Below are 16,493 nucleotides of genomic sequence, written 5' to 3' on the forward strand. Positions count from 1 at the left end.
AACTATGTTATCTAAAACACAAAGTTGTAGTCAGATGTTTACTTACACTCATCATGGGCATGAATACCATGATAATATGGAGCATTTAAACATTTCTTTGAGCTGTTAGCAAACATCTTTAATGACTTTAAAAAACAAGAATTGGGTGCAGATTTTTATTTATTTATATTGGATTCTGTCTGATCTACACAGGGTCATAATTATACATAAAGGCTCAAATACATATGCCTACAGCCACTTGTTGTACTAAAGGTTTTAACATTTTACGACTACACCCTATTAAGTATTTGTCAGTGATCATCACTGACTACAACTGGTAGTCTGTCTTTGCTGGCATAAAAAGGCAGCACTTATCGGATTGGGAAAGTCAAGGACCACAGTGAATATTTAAGGAGGATTGTAGATTTACGCAAGTTAGGAAGCCATTTCTAAATGACTTCAGATTCCAAAATCATTAGTTCAAACAACTGTGCGCAAGTGCACGGTATTCAGATGTGACAGTACCTCGCTGAGGTCGGGAAGAAAACTCAAACTCTTATCCTCAGATAAAAGGAAACTGGTTAGGATGTTTAGAAACAACTCAGGAACCACCAAGGCTCAAGCCAGCCATCAACTAGAAAGTGTTGTGACACCAGCGTCACTTTCTATAGTGAAACAAGTTCTACGTAGGTATGTACTGAGACGTGTCGGCCAAAAAAGAAGCCCTTGCTTCGAAATGGACACCTTTGGGCTTGACTGAACTTTCCTCACGTGGACAAGCCAAATACCTTCTGGAAAAATGTTTTATGGTCAGATGAGACAAACACTGAGCTATTTGACCACAGTGACAAGAGATATCTTTGGAGGATTATAGGTGAGACTTTCAGTCCTAAGAGCACTGTACCATGGTAAATGGACTGGTTCTCTACACAACATGCCTCATACACCCATTCACACACGCACACAGCATCTTTGGTTTAGTGTCTTGCTCAAGGATATTTGGCATGCAGACTGGAGTAGACAGGGATCAAACCACCAACCTTTCAATTAGTAGGTGATCTGCTCTACACACCATCTGCCAAGCATGGTGGTGGTAGCATCATGGTCTGGGGCTGTTTTGTTACCACTGGTACTGGCACACTGCACAAAGTGGATAGTGAAGAAGGATACTACCTTCAAACTCCTCAACTTCACCTCAAACGAACTAGATAGTTGAATCTTGGACACAAATGAGTGTTACAGCAGGATGATGATCCCGAGCACACATCAAACCTGGTTTTGGAAACGATAAAGCAGGCTAACAAAAAGCTTCTGGAAAGGTCTATCCAAAGACTGAACCTCAACCCCTCTGAAATATATGGATTAAGCTTAAAAGCCAGGTTCATTTCAGGAAACCAACCATCCATTAATTGAGCTCTACCAATTCTGCCAAGAAGAGTGAGCAATTAAGAAAGAAAATTAAAAAAAGCATTATTGCCTACCAGCAAATTAATGACATGCTGTTTATAGAAAAGTTAGGAACTGATACTCACATTTAGTTCTTACAGTTCCAGACACACTTATCCTCCAGGTACTCGGATAGATGTCCTTGTTTCTTCTGAAAGATTCTGTTACACCATTTGCATATTGTTCTTGATCATTCAACTCAAAATCTCTGGGAAGAAAACAGGGAAGTGGAAGAGAACGTAGCAATGAGGCTAGAATGGAATCGTAAATGTTGCCAAGATAGTTTTTTGTGGTTTAGAGTGAAAGACAAATTAGCACGGCTTTCTCTTTATGAAAGAAAAACATGTGAGGAATGTTTAGGAGACTGCAGTTTCTACAGAGTGGAAAACCACACCACAGAGACAGCTGGAGAGAGCCTTTGCTTTCATAATTGCAGCTACAACTTCACCTGAACACTTGATTAAAGGAAATATATTCTACCCCTTCTTCATATGAAGCAGATATTCATGTAATGTCTGGAATCTCCATGGATAAACAGACAGTGGTCAAGGCCAGCTGTGAGGTACTTGCACAAAGCGCCACACTCACATGCTCTCCCTGGCATTCAGCCGGCAGAAATAAACAGTTTCCTTTCATTTTTCCTCAAGACATTTCTCAGTCCAACAGAAGGTCCAGAGTTTCAGACAGAATACATCTTCTGATTCCAGATGTATAATGTAGTGCAGAGGGTGTAGTATTACATTCCTCAGACCTAAAGCAGAAGTATAGCCGAACCCTTCACATGCCTGCTGCTTCTTGGTTTGGACCTCTGCAGAGAATCCCTCCTGCTCTCCATTTTCCTTTGATATGGGTTAAACACTGGGCAGTCTGACAGAAGACAACTGAGGAAGAAAGGAAATGAGAAAGCCTGGAGGAGACAGTGTAAGTCAGGGAGGGACAGAAGAAAGGTGAAAGACAGACTTAGTCTCCTAAAAGCTCCCAGTGGTTAAAATAGAAAGGAAGGGGCCAAAGACGAGGGGGCTGGATTTCTGCAGCTCTCTGATTCTGGGTCATAAAAGTGTGCTAGTATCTGTGCGTATGTTTATGTGCATGACAGAGTAGGAAGTGGGATGGCTCGAACTTTAAAATTCATTAGCAGATACTGTACATTCAGTAAATGTTTTCCTGAACGCTTTGTGTCTCCGTTTATGACACATTGTGTCTGTGGGTGTGCTTGGTTGTGTGAAAAAAGAGAAAAAAGCGTTTGAGAAAGAGCAAAGAAACTCTGAATAGCCTCGAGGGGGTTTTCCTCTGAAAGGGAATGCTTTTCTCCACCCCCTCACAGACACCCTCTACTTCGATCTCTCTCTCTTTCTCTGTCTCACTCCCAAACACTCAGAGTGGCCGTAGAAGCGAAACAAACTTAAAAGAAGAGAAAAAGAATCAACGGGCAGCTCGACAATTTGCGTCTCTCTCTGTGCCACACACTCAGACTTGGGGAAGGTCTGCCAAGAATGGAACTGACTTTACTTACTTTTGAAACTGCTGATGAACTAAACATGGCAAGTTCTTCTGCACAAAGCCAAAGGAGGCTGTCTGGAGAGGATTACCGGGGCCAAAAAATGACAAAACCTTCTGCTTTGTAGAGGAGAAGCTCCTGCAAACATGGTAAAGTAACACCAAGTTTCCCTCCCGGGTATCCTCATTGTCCATTGTTACTTTCTGGTTTAAGATTTAAACTGCTCCACTGACCCAGTAACTCAGAGTCTGATTTCTGGTCTGGACAAGTGAACAAGTGAATTTCTTTCTGTGACTTTGCCAGCTATGTGTACATGTGTGTGTGTGTGGGCTACTGGAAGCCTGATACATTGGTTTACACGCAGGGCATCATTTTACCTTCTTTCAACTTTTGTTTTCTAGTTGGAGAGTTCTGAGCACGGTAATGATGCACACTTTTTGCTCTCGTCTTTTATGAAACTTTATCTTTGTAACACACAAAGGGAGTACAAAACCCAATGTGAGTGCTCTCTCCAAAGCTTTTTGTAATCCCGAGCACAGTTGGTGGGACCGTTTCACATCAACAGCCAGCAGCATCTCAAGCTTTTTAAGTGTGTGCACACCAACAAAGAGAGAGTGACAGAGAGAGGCGCATTGTCGTTTGTCTCGCATCCTTAAGTCCTTTGATTCGGACTTAATTGATGCGGACGGCACACATACTTGAGTGAGTGGAGAGTGTTTCGATGTATAAATTATTTTACTGCTTTGCATGCGCACAAAATGGAATTCTCCAGTTCAGCGGTCGGCTCTTTAAAAAGTTCAAACCGTAGAGCTTTTAAAGATAGGAGGGGACTAATCTAATCCCAGTCACAGCAGAATGTAATTAATTACGATGAGTAAGCCACAAGATGGGGAACACTGATGGTGGATTTGTGGGAGGATGTGGTTTCTTTAAACTTTTATTTACATATTGCTGCTGCTATTAAATTTGTTTTTAAAAAAGGAAAGAAAAATCCCTAAATGCTTGCTTGGAGCATGGCTTTTATTTTTGGTAAACTGGAATATATTTAGTCAGTCTCACATTTATCCTTTATATTTATGGAATATACTGTTATTTCTTACATGGGAATCAGTCTGACCCATAACATCTGTCCAAGCTTAAGTGATAGCTTTACAGCAGGAAGGAAGGATGTTTAAAGAAGTACAAACTTGACTGCGAATGGCGGCCATCACTGTACTTTGCTCCCACTTCACTGCAGCGCTAGTTTGACCAGCTTTCAAAGACGTAACTGTTTGTTTTACTTAATGCCTGACTGATGCCATGAGCCTGCAGAGTCTCACTTATTAAACTGCTGCACTGTGCAAGACCTACTGTGTTTAAACTCTCTACAATATTACAAAAGCCCAACTCGTGGCATGCTGGTGTGCAATGTATTTGCATTTAGTTACTCATGAAAAGCACAACCAAGAGTCACTTATTAACTATCAAGGTCAAGAACTTTCCTCTTGAGGCCTCACAGAATCATGTGTCATGTGTTCCTTTAGTGTACAGTAAACACAGTTACCTACTGCGGGACAGACAATATTTTCAATTGTCAGTTGAAGTGATAAAATTATATTTAAAATATATGCAAATTATGAAAGTGCAGATGAGAGTTCCACTTGGGCTTTGGACTTGCTCTCGTCTTATAAAAACATATTTAGAGGCAGCAGGCGAGCAGACTTTCTACGAAACAGTAACAGTTGCAGAAGAGTAGCTAACAAGAATAAGCAAACAATGACAGGTTTAGCTTTCACAAGAGAAAAAAAATTATGCCTCTTTTCACTAAATATTTTATTAATATAGTTGCTTTAGTTGTCTGCCGTTGCTGTTGTGCTGTGCTGGTAGAGACAATTGATTTATCTGAGTTCTTATGGGTTTTTTTCATTTTGGGGGCGTTAAAACGATCAAATACTCACGAGGGCATTTATACTGGAAAGAAATAGTTCCGTTGTGGACTATTAAAATGTAACAGTGCAATGAATGATGCTCATTGCAATGTTCCATAAACCTACAGGAAACTGCAGAATTTGGTGTTTATTCACTGTTGGTTTGGCAAAATAAACAACCACAAGTTACTGGCTCTGCTCCAGGCGTTTAAGTCTATATAATATATCCACAACTTTCAGATTTTCAGGATACTCAAAAGTGCTGATTTATCAGAGTGCCACAAGCATGTACATCATCTCAAACCCTGTGGAAATGCGATGCGAGTGTCCAGATTTTGATTGATTGGCAGAAAACTGGACTTGGATTTCCTGGGTCACTCCCCCCTTTAAATTAGCTAATACTGCACACTGCTCAACTTGATTTTAATTTTTGCCAAGTCTCTGCTGAGGCTGACTGGGGAAATGAACTCATTTGATTTATGAAGAAATTATGGATAATCACAGACATCTGCCATTTGGAACTGTATGATCCAAACAGATTTCATTTTGCTTCACGTCAAGGCTCTGAGAGTTGTCGTGAAGCTGTGGACTGAATTTTCAGTGTGTCTATCATCTCTGTATCACAAAAGTGGGTCAGATGCAACAGAGGCTTTGCACTTGTATTTCCAAAACAGAGCCCCAGCCAAGTGTTCAAGGAAAAATGTCAGTGCCTCAGCTGTTTGCAGGCCAGCTTTCATCAGGCATTGTCTCTAGAAAAGTTTGTTTTTGCAACATTGCCATTTCCTCCCCAATCTGTGGCTTTCCAGTTGCATGAATTAATTTTAAATGCAGTTTGTTAACGGTACAGAAAAAAAATACAGATTGCACTTCCTCTGTTTGACTTACATTTCTTTGAACTCGCAGAAGACCCTCATACTACCTTGCAAGAATGAAGAGCAGCAGATGTTACTGCACTGCACTCCTAATACGCAAGCTCACAGACATAGAAATCCAAATTGTCACATGGCTTAATACATTTTACAACACTTCTTCTAACAGTACAAATACCTTTTCCACACTGGGAGCCAGTATGTTGTGTTGCACTGTCTAAATACTAGATAAATTGAATTTTATGTTCGATATTTTGAAGCCAGGATCGGCTTCAGGAAGAAGGCTCAGATCCAGAAGGTTTTGCTTAGTCATGTTAAATGGGAGCGGTTCATGAATGAATCAGCTGTGGTGACATTGTGCCAGAAAAAAAGTCCCTGTGTGAACCTTTCAATCATAGATGTATTTTTTGGTTCGCTTGTTTTTACACAGGGCCGTCACTGCTGTATGTCTTTACTGGTCATGGGAAGTCTGTGCTGTCTGATCTTGTGGTGGCATGAAAGAAAAAGAGAAACTATGTCATATGGCGCACTTTAAAGCATCTAGGTTTATCCTTAGATCAGATAAGGATTTTGAAACACGGATTTATGATTTCAGCAGAGATGACAGCATAGATTTACGTAGGATTCAAACACACTTGGTTCATTGTCCTACGATATAAGCAAATATTTTCAGCATGACGGCCTGCAGCAGTGCTGTTTTGACACTTCAAGTTATAAGCTGTTGGACTTGTTCAGTCTTATATTATTTGCAGATTAAGGTTCAATTAATGGATTATCTGTGAAAGCTCTCCCACGTTCTGTGGAAACTTGCCAGTGTTCAATACTACAGCACCATGAGTAAGGACTGGAAATCTGATACACTCTTTATTGAACTACAAAATGAACAAATGTATTTATGGGACTCTACATTACTCTTAGCGGAAGAAACAAAGCGATGTAGTAATTTTGTCTCATGTGGGATTTTTCATCTTAAAAGGCTTTAAGATGGCTTATCCGTGGGAGCCCTCTGCTGAGTTATAAAGGCTTAGAGCACACACAGAGGCAGTTCTGTCTCATCACCAAACAGACAGAAGGAAATAGTAGAAAAGGAGGGGGAGTAGCTCAGAGACACTGGGAACATGGTTTTCATTAAGACATGACTAACACTCATTTTGATGATGATGGCTCGAAGTCAAAAGATCGTTTTTATTTTGGGTTCCGTGTGAAAGCAGTCAGAGTAAAGCGTACGCTGCAAAACGCAATTGTTTTTGAACTGTGAAATAAAGAGAAAGGAAGATGACACCTGCATATGAAGCTGACTCACTTTAGCTCTACTATGTGCTGTGTTTTTTCTTTCCATGACAACATTTCTTCAGTTGACATGTCACAGGCGCTCAGCCTACTGTGTCCACGCTGTTTTTGTCTTTTCTCATGGCTGAGTTGGTGGTGTGTCATCTCTCAGGTACAAGACTAAACGTGCAGAATTCAGGCAGTTGTCAGGAAATACTGGACAGTCTTAACTGTCACTTTTGGTTATGTTTTGGGTTTACCCTGGAGGTGCAGTGACGGCCGATCTCTTATGAGGAGTTCAAGAAAATGTGATGAACAGTCAGAAATGAAAACATAAACCAAACTCTTTCAACATGTCGCATCAAAAGCTGCGCCAGTTTAGTAAAGGTTAATCTCCATCACAATTACATCTTTTGACCCATATAGCTGATGACAATGCAGTACTCACCTTGACAGGTTGTTTATGCAGTAGCTCAGTTCTCGACCAAGACTTTTGTAAGCCCCAGCCTGAGGCAATATGGTGAAACCTGCCATAATGCTTGCTATTCTCTATACAAAACACTGAAAAAAAAAAAAAACTCCTAAGGGGCAGTAGACAAGACAAAGAAAGAGCTAACCTTTATAACAAATGCCTCTTGTCCATGTGGTTAGGTCAGCTCAGGTCAAACAATGACCTTTGTTGTAGACTGAAGCTCTTTCTAGAGTTAAATCGCAGGCTGCAATGGACAATTATCACAAGATAGGAAATCCCCTTGTCTAGAAAATGCAGGAGAGGCAGTGTTGGAATGTTTTCAGCTGGCCACGGACCAAAAACAACAATCTCAAAATGATTTAAGCTTGACTGAATACCCTTCACTGGCTGATTCTGGAAATAAAATATATCTTGGTGGAAAAGCAAAGACGCTTTATGGTCATATGAGCTGGTTACTGTACACTGATAGATGGTGGAGAGAAAGAAAAATGCCATAATGATGCATGAAAGAGACTCTGCCTGGATATTTAAAACAGACTGAAGGAACAGATATGAGTCTATTGTGATGCCAGGAAGGTGACACAAAGAGCGTACTAAACAGGAAAGAGACAGTAGAAAATAAACTCGAAACATGAGGATGTTGATTAAAAGCAGTGTAGCTGAAAACTGGCTTCTATGTAAACTAAAGCAACAGATACACAAGCATGTTCAATAATGCAATTTAGTGAGTTGGTGCAACATAGAAAATGCATGGCTGTCCCTCTATTGAGGTTTGACCCACCACACCTTTGGATGCATGGATCGATGGTTGTTTAACTATCATTATATTGAAAAAGATTATACTAGCATATGCTGCTGTGACTGCAACTTACGATTATGACTTCATTATTGTAATAATAATGTTTTCCAATACCACACACAGACACATTTTGCTTTGTTTGACAGATATTAATGATGAGTCTTTCACAGTTCAGACCTGTTTAGAACATTTTCTGGCACTGGTAGGCACACATACCAGTACGAGCAACACAGCACTAGAAGTGAGTTGACTCGCTAGCCAGTCTGAACTGGTTCCAGCTGAGCTATGCTTAGTAAATCTTAAAATTGTCTCTCTCATGCAAATATTGCTAGCCAAACCACCCATAGAGATGACTTCCAGTCAGGGAAGTTTTCTTTTTTAGCTGGTGTTAACAAAAACAGAGGTTTATTTCTCAATTCAACAGAAGGGACTTGGAAGGATTCAGTTGCAGTGAGGAAATGATTTAAAGTCGCATTACACAACAGTGGATGAACTCTATTAAATTTGTGGAATATAACCTGAAATCTATCATCTACATAAGAAAGAGCACATGTGCAAAACTGCACCAATTCAAATAAAGCCCTCCCTGAGAACCTGAAGTCCTCAACTCTGCAAAGTAAGTTCAGGGAGCCGTGCTTTATTAGACAGGACCACAGGTTTACTGTTAACTAACAGAAATACAGTAGTGGCTGCAGTCAGTCTAAAACAGCTGTGATGCATTACCATTTAAGAGCCTTCCTAAGAGGTATTCTGCTCTCCATTTCGTGATCTGTTGTGACAGATGTGCACAATCAGAAAAGCATTCTTTTCTACTTAGGGAATGCAAAGGCTCCATAGACTCAGAGCACTGTGAATGGTCAAATATTGGTATTGATTTACATCCAGAAATCTTGTCATGAGTCCAGTAGATCAACATTAGCTCATTTCACAGACATTTCAGTCACTTTGTATTCACTATGTATGTGCAATCCTGTTTTGTGAATGCAAAGACTAAACAGAGTTGAAAGATTTACTGAAATACCAAATGGATTATAAACAGCTGGAATTTTATGACATTTGCATGTTTTATGTCCAAGTTGCTCGCAAGTATCTGCATCTGCCAAATGGTCCCAGTGTAAACCAGTGTGAGGTCTTTGAAGCTCCTGCACTTGTGTTTACACTGAGCCGCTCTGGTCTTGGTCAGGCCATCAACCTAAATGAGGAAGGGGCTAAAAAACAGAGTCCTTTGTAGGCTTGGAGATTAACACAGCAGGCTACTGACAAGTGATTGTGTGAATAACATACCTGCTGTGATTAGCGACTGATATCTATGCAGATTCAAAAGAAGTCCTTATATTCAAATATCAACTCGGTATGAATATTATGGCTTTCCTTTTCATTACCAAACATTGATTTGGTTCTAGGATAGGATAGAAGAATAATTGTACATTTCACCTCTATCTGGCATGAGATAAGACTGTGAAGAGCACTATATTTAATAATCTTGAGACACTATAAAAATATTACATTGTATTTCATGGGGTTTCCAGCCAAGTTAGCAATGTGGAAATCAATGCCGGTCAGCCTCCCCAAGTGGTTTTCACTTTTGAAGTTCTCATTTTTCAGTCAGATGCATATGTCAGTGTATCCAAAGTGTTCCCTCGATGATTCCCAAGAATTTGGCAATCACGTGACTTTTCTTCTTTCATCTCCTAGAGGTTCACATTGCTGCACCTTTTATCACATGCTAGAGGAACTTCACTTTTGTCCAGCACTCTGGTTAATGACCAGGTGATACAGCTGCTCTGTATATAATAATATAATAATAGCATAATATATTAATATTTAATATACAATAATAGTCTTTTCTTTTACAAACTTATTTTACTTTATTTATATATTGTGCTACATGTAAATGTTACATCTGTGCACAAAACTCTGGATTCATTTTCATGCAGCTGGTGTACTTATACATCAAACCAACAGTAGAATATCTGCAGTACCAAACACTGTTGTACTAAGCCAGGGGTCAGCAACCTTTCACATCCAAAGAGCCATTTGGACCCGGTTTCCACGCAAACGGAAACACTGGGAGCCGCAAATACTTTTTGACATCTAAAATGAAGATAACACTGTATATATTGTTTTTTACCTTTATGCTTTGTGTGAACAACTAAGGTGTGTTGCTTATGAAATCCATGAAGTGCTACAGAGAAAATTATATTTTATTTATGTAATTAACACATTTTGAACTCTTAAAGAAATATAACAAAAGGAAAGACGCTGAACTAAAATGATCCATGTAGCAAACAAAAACTGTTGTGAGCCGCCATCCTTATATTGCCTTTGGACTTTTGGAGCCTTGACCTGACTTTTAAAAAATAATTGGGAAAAAAGCACTATGCTGCTGAAAAAAAGAAAAATAGATATTTGCAAAATTCTGCCTAAATATGTATTTTACCTGGTTAATGTGTGTGGCGGGGCGTGTTCTGCAGTGGCACCTGCAATCACGCCTCGCCGCCTTTACGTCTGTGCCGTCTATGCTGTTGTGTTGGTATGTGTCAGGCTGTGAGCTTTAACACCGACTGTATACGTACAGCAACCGTGTGTGAAAAGTGGTCAATAAAAAGATGCTGAAAAGCGTGTTCATGGAAACATCGTCGGGTCTGCCGTGATATCTTTACAATGGGACTTCTGCTCCTGAACCTCTGCGCACAGCGTCTGCAAATCGGGGCTGTACGAAGTCACTTTCATCTTCACGCAGGACTGTAAGCTGTCGTCTGTGAAGCGTGAGCGGTGTTTGTTTTTAACACAGTTCACGGTGGAGAACAGCTGCTGACATAACATGAATCCGAAGGTCCATAATTGGCCTACCTCGGGTTGAAAGTCTTGGCGGGTACACCGGCTTCTGCGAGTGTGACGCTTATTTTGAGCGATGACAAAATAAAAGAATATAATTGTATTTTTATATTTCAATATCACAATAATCTTCCAATTTAGAACTACAAGTTAAAAAAGAACTAACAAAAATAAAATACACTTCAGCTAATTACTTCTAATTTATTTTCCCAAACCACGCGGAGCCGCACTACAAGGACTAAAGAGCCGCAGGTTGCCGACCCCTGTACTAAGCCATGTTGACAGGCTTCACGTCTCTAGTCATCACCACCTCAAAACTGGGCTTATAGTCTGGTTGGTGCACCAAAACTGCTTTGAAGACATTATCTTTTCATCTGAATAGTTTCCATGTGCTTAGATGGACTTCACTTGTGGCACAGCTGGTCCTAGTAGAATGCCCATGCAAGCATTCGCAAGATTACTAAAAGCAGACGTCTGCCCACAGGCTGCTACTTTACCTTCTGACATAAGATGGTGTCATATGCAGTGGCATCTTTATGAAACCATATGCTTCTTTGTCATTTTCAATTACATCAGATGCCGACCCAGGTCTGCTGCTAATATACCAGCTCAAATGAAGTGTATCCTGGCTAGACATGAAACAAGTTGCACATACTCATACAGGACAGACTTAATTATCTCCATAATAAAATTGAAATCCTTTTGAACAGGCTTGGTCATGCTTTCTTCTGTGCTGATCTTGCCTTTAATCATCCAAGTAGACTGAATAAGAATTCACTGACCCAACAGTGAACTCATAAAAAAAAATAATATATCTGTTTCTTTATGACAGCAAAAACTTTTTAAACTGATTTCAAACCCAGCACAGTGAAGGTGAGCAGGTCTGGAAAATCATCTGTCTCGTAATTTGGCATTTGCACAGCAATTGTTGTCGACCTGTTTTGGCTTTTGAGGCTTTTTTCTTTCAAATACCTTATTTGAAGAAAGTTGTGTCTAAACAGACATAGTTTGTAATTCATGGTCACGGTGTACTCGTTTTCCACATGTGGAACTGAAAATAGCAGCGTTTGTGAAAAGGCTGAAAATACCAGAAAATTTGATAAAAAATCAAATCCACAGTGACAGACTGAGCGACATCTGCATTACTGTAGACGTCCAAACTTCATCTGACTGCCCTTCATCTCTTTTTCTCCTACAGAACCCAGAATCTCTGGACTCGTCCATCCAGAGTGTGCTGTCGGCCCTCTTCCCACCGTTTGAGGCCACAGCGCCCATCGTCCTCTGCCAGCTGTTTCGCACTATTGAGGAACGTTATCACGGTGATGCTCTGCAGTGTTTACTTGACTTCCTGATTCCTTCCAAACATGTGCTGGAAAGTGTCCAACAGGCAGCATGTGTGAGTAGAAATCATATCTTTGTGTCTTTGTGAAGTCTTCCATATGTTAAAAGGTTGAGGGGTTCAAATAGTGTCAACTGTCCAAGTGATAAAGGCTACCCTGCAAACTTGTGCTGCTGCAAACGTCTTTTTCACTGTATAGAAGTGATTAATAAAAATTGTGATTTATAAGCTACAGCATACTGTAGACATTGTTTTGTTTTGTATAGAAAACTTAGGCTCAGTCAGAGCATCAGATGCCCACATGAATCTAAATGCCTCAAATTACACCAGTGGTAAATTCAGTTTTACAGTATGATCAAAAGATTTACTGTAGATGTCCAAACTTATAAGCAGGAAACACAGAACCAAACAATCAATACAGCAATGCAGTGAATTAAGTAGACAGTAATTTAGAAACAAAACTGCATTGTAAGAAACCTTATTTGATTTTTTCCTAGGCTGGATACTCTGATGTGGTTTTCCGCTGTGAGGGCTGGCCTCTCTGTCTCCATGACAAAACGGTCATCCAGTTAGCGCCCGTTAACCCCTTGCTGTTGCGTCCTGGAGACTTCTATCTTCAAGTGGAGCCTTTTGGGGAACAAGCAGCACGCATCGTCCTCAAATGTCTTCTTGAGGAAGGATGTCGAGAAGTAGAGGAGACCCCCATCCCTGAAACGTCTTATCCCTGCATCTTCACCGAAGACTGGCTGCGGGACATCAACGAAGGACGTGATGGAACTCCTTTGTCACGGTGTTTGCTTTGCACAGACCAAGGTGTAATTAAGTTGCCGTGGGCCAAAATTGCAATTCCAGAGTTTTTAGACAAGCCTAAGATCATGCCCACCTGTCAGAAATCTCGCCCTGAGCCAAAGCAGATTTCAGTTCCCATCCACTTCAACTCCTCCACCCTACCAGTTGAAGCCACGATTCTTCCAGCAAATGACAGGATGTCAGCATCTTTAAGACCCGCAGCCTGTTCTTCCAAACTTGTCAAAATGGAAGATAAAAGAGGGGCCCCGAAATCCTGCTCCAAACCATTAATCAAGCCGGTGGGTTGGGTTTCTCCTAATACCTGGGACAGTCATAACTATCAAGAGATTGAGGGTGATTATGTAGACCTGGTGGATATCGACAAAGGGAAAGAGCTTGTGGATAAACAGAGAGACAGGCTTCCAAATCCAACCAATTCAGTTTTGTTCAAACCTGTTAGACCACCCCCACCTGTGCCGCTTGGGAATAGCGTTCCCTGCGGACGCACGCTTCAGTATACAGAGGAGCGTTTTACACCATGCAGCCAGGGGAAGCTGGAGCAGGACCTCACTGATGAAGACATGAAGTGCAGGTACAGAGATTCATACCTGGCGGCACTGACAAATCCAGTGCCTTTTGAGAAAGGGAGTGTAGACCTGGCTGCCTTGGAGGAGGTCGGCCTGACTGAAGATGGGGAGTTAAAATCTAAGGCTAAAATTGGTGCTCAAAAAGACCAAGTAGGAAACTATTGTAACCACTGTAAGGAACCTGTGTTTGGTAATGAGCCCTTCCCTTGCAAACACTGCCATGAGCCAACACCAGCAAACTTAAAGCCCCACCTTCCTAGTAAATGTGAGCCGGAAAACCTCATGAAGGAGTCGCCCATAATTTTGAAATCAACCCCTGGTTTGAGCCAAAGTCAGAGAGTTCAGACAAAACTTATTTCTCACCCATCAGGACATTGTGCTTTTATGCATCCAGTATCAGATGTGTCCTCGGGGACCCCTGGTGGTGACCTGGAGTCGCACCAGAGGGGGAAGGATGTGAAACCATCAGGCAAGCACAAAGTTAAAGTGAGGTCTTTGTCCGCTGTCTCAGAAACTCCTACAGGGAGGCCACTTCTCTATAAGCTCAACAACAGGAGCCATAGTGATATTTGCCCTGCAACAGTCACGAACTTAATGCACTGTAGGCAAGAAGTTCAACTTGATGAGGAAACTCTGAAACTGGAAACAGAGAAGTGTCTAAAAAAAGGTAAGTGAGGGATAACATCCATGCGACTCAACAACATTGTTATTATTTTGTGCACACAGCCATTAAAATGATCGGTTGCTCCATGTTCAAAGGGGCTTTGAAAGAATGTGCTCCAGTGAAGGTCACAGTTCACGAAGGCTCTTTAAAAGAGGGTTCAAAGGTTAAAGATCAGGTTTGAGTATGATCTTCCTCTAGGGATTCTCCCAATGCTGTCTGGGTTCTCTGGCAGTACAGCCACATTTATGTCATTCCCATTATCAAGGGAGTGAAAGGAAATAGCATGCTGCACCCCAGTGAAAGAAAGGGCCTGAACCCACTGGGTAGAAAGAAAAAAGCAGAGCATTCTTCTAATGTAGAGAGACAGCATAACGTGCAAGAAGGCAGTTTCTCTATCCTCTGCACCCAGTGGCATGTGCCCGCAAGCCCTCAGAGGGGCAAGTTGAGATCTTGACTGGAGACATGCTTGTCACGGGCTGTTAAAGTGGCAAAGAGAGAGAGGACAGATGAGGCCTTGTTGGCTCCAAGAGGAGGCCAACTAGTAAAAGCAAGATTTAGTAGTCAGACCGCCGCTGTGTTTTGTTATAAAGACCATGTCCAGTATTTAGAAGTGGTCTGTGAATGTCTGTGCAGCTGTGTAACTTTAAACATGTTAAAGATATGGCTGTTAAAATTATTAATTGCTGTTGTTATAAAAGGGCAAAGGTTACTGGACAGAAAATGAAGCTGACAGTTTACAGGAAGGCGTTGCACGATCTTAGAATAAAGTCCCTCAATAAAAAACAGTCTAATGGATAATTAAAAATATATGATCATTTTTCATGCTTGCTGCCAAAAATCATGTTTTGAGTTGTCACATTTATAAAACATTCAAAATATATAAATATATTTTTTGCTTTGTCAGATTCTCAGCCGAGCAGAAGTGAAGCTTTGTCCACTGCAGAGGGGCCGGGTACCAAACTCCACAACTTAAAGACAGAAAGTATATCCTCTTCTGACACTCAGCATCCCTCGCAAGAGTCAGCTTTCAGGAGGATCAGTGGCCTGCTTGAACTGGGGATTGTGTGTTTGCCAGGTAATTTTGCACTTGTTAGTGTATGACATGAGAATATATTATTTTGCAATGTGATTTTTCACTGCAAAATAACCATTTCTGGCATACAGTACATGTTACTGTATGCTTCAAATTTCTTTTTTGTACCTAAGAAGTCAAATACTGCACACAACATGACGACTTAGCATTTTAACAGGTAAAAACAGTTTTTATTTGATCAGAGGATGACATCAGCGGCTTCTGTGTCATTGTAAGATGTGATGGATCAGATGTTATAATTATTATGTGCCTCAAAAAGCTCAGCAGAAGCGAGTGACGCCTCAGTTTTCAGTGTTAAACATAAAAGGTTAAATTTAATGTAGCCCTGACTTCCTGTGACTGAAAATTCATATAAAGAAAACTTTTACCACTTCATGGATTTATTAAAAGCATCTTCTCCATCATGTCCATCCGCAGGCAGCAGGGACAAGACTGGCAGGGCAGTTGTGGAGGTCCATGGTGACAGGATGGGGTGGACGTCCCCTCTTGTGTCAGCACAAAGCATCTGTGAATTACTGCTCTACTTACATTCTATACCAAGGTACAGTGCTGAAAGACTGAGATGTATCTCTAGAGAAAAAAAGATAACATTTCTGCAGTTAACAAACCTGTGAGAATGGAGTTTGTGCTTTGCAACATGTGGGAAGCTGATGTCTTCAGTGTGCCAGAAGAGGAAAATACTTGCTGGCTTTTCATTTAGCGCCTGTGATTATTATGTTATGAAAAGGTTCTACCACAAGAGGGCAGCAGCATATCATTTTCAATATTTCCAGTGGTCAGCAGGAAGCTGTGAATAATATTATGCATGACCTCATATCCACACCAACTGTTCTCCTATGGGTAATTAGTTTGTATAGCAACAGTTCTACAACTGTACAGATTTGACCTCTGCATATAGCACCTTAAGATCATTTGGCAGTAACATGGCTAATGTTTACTGACCG

At 40.9% G+C, this 16,493-nt stretch overlaps 1 protein-coding gene across 1 annotated transcript in view; it reads left to right on the plus strand.

Moving 5' to 3' along the window:
• Positions 1 to 2,792: 2,792 nt before the first annotated feature.
• The window catches only part of quob (quattro b), a 28,007-nt gene continuing 14,306 nt past the window's right edge, over positions 2,793 to 16,493 (plus strand). Inside the window, exons 1-5 of the mRNA XM_085273528.1 lie at positions 2,793 to 3,072; positions 12,276 to 12,473; positions 12,914 to 14,459; positions 15,361 to 15,531; positions 15,967 to 16,090. Coding sequence (XP_085129654.1) covers positions 3,070 to 3,072; positions 12,276 to 12,473; positions 12,914 to 14,459; positions 15,361 to 15,531; positions 15,967 to 16,090 — 2,042 coding nt within the window. The 5' untranslated portion in view covers positions 2,793 to 3,069. The remainder of the gene's footprint in view (positions 3,073 to 12,275; positions 12,474 to 12,913; positions 14,460 to 15,360; positions 15,532 to 15,966; positions 16,091 to 16,493) is intronic.

This window comes from Mchenga conophoros, linkage group LG5, assembly GCF_057382185.1.
Source record: "Mchenga conophoros isolate Kocher_MC1m ecotype Shallow Benthic linkage group LG5, M_conophoros_male_GT1.1, whole genome shotgun sequence".
Taxonomy (NCBI): Eukaryota; Metazoa; Chordata; class Actinopteri; order Cichliformes; family Cichlidae; genus Mchenga; species Mchenga conophoros.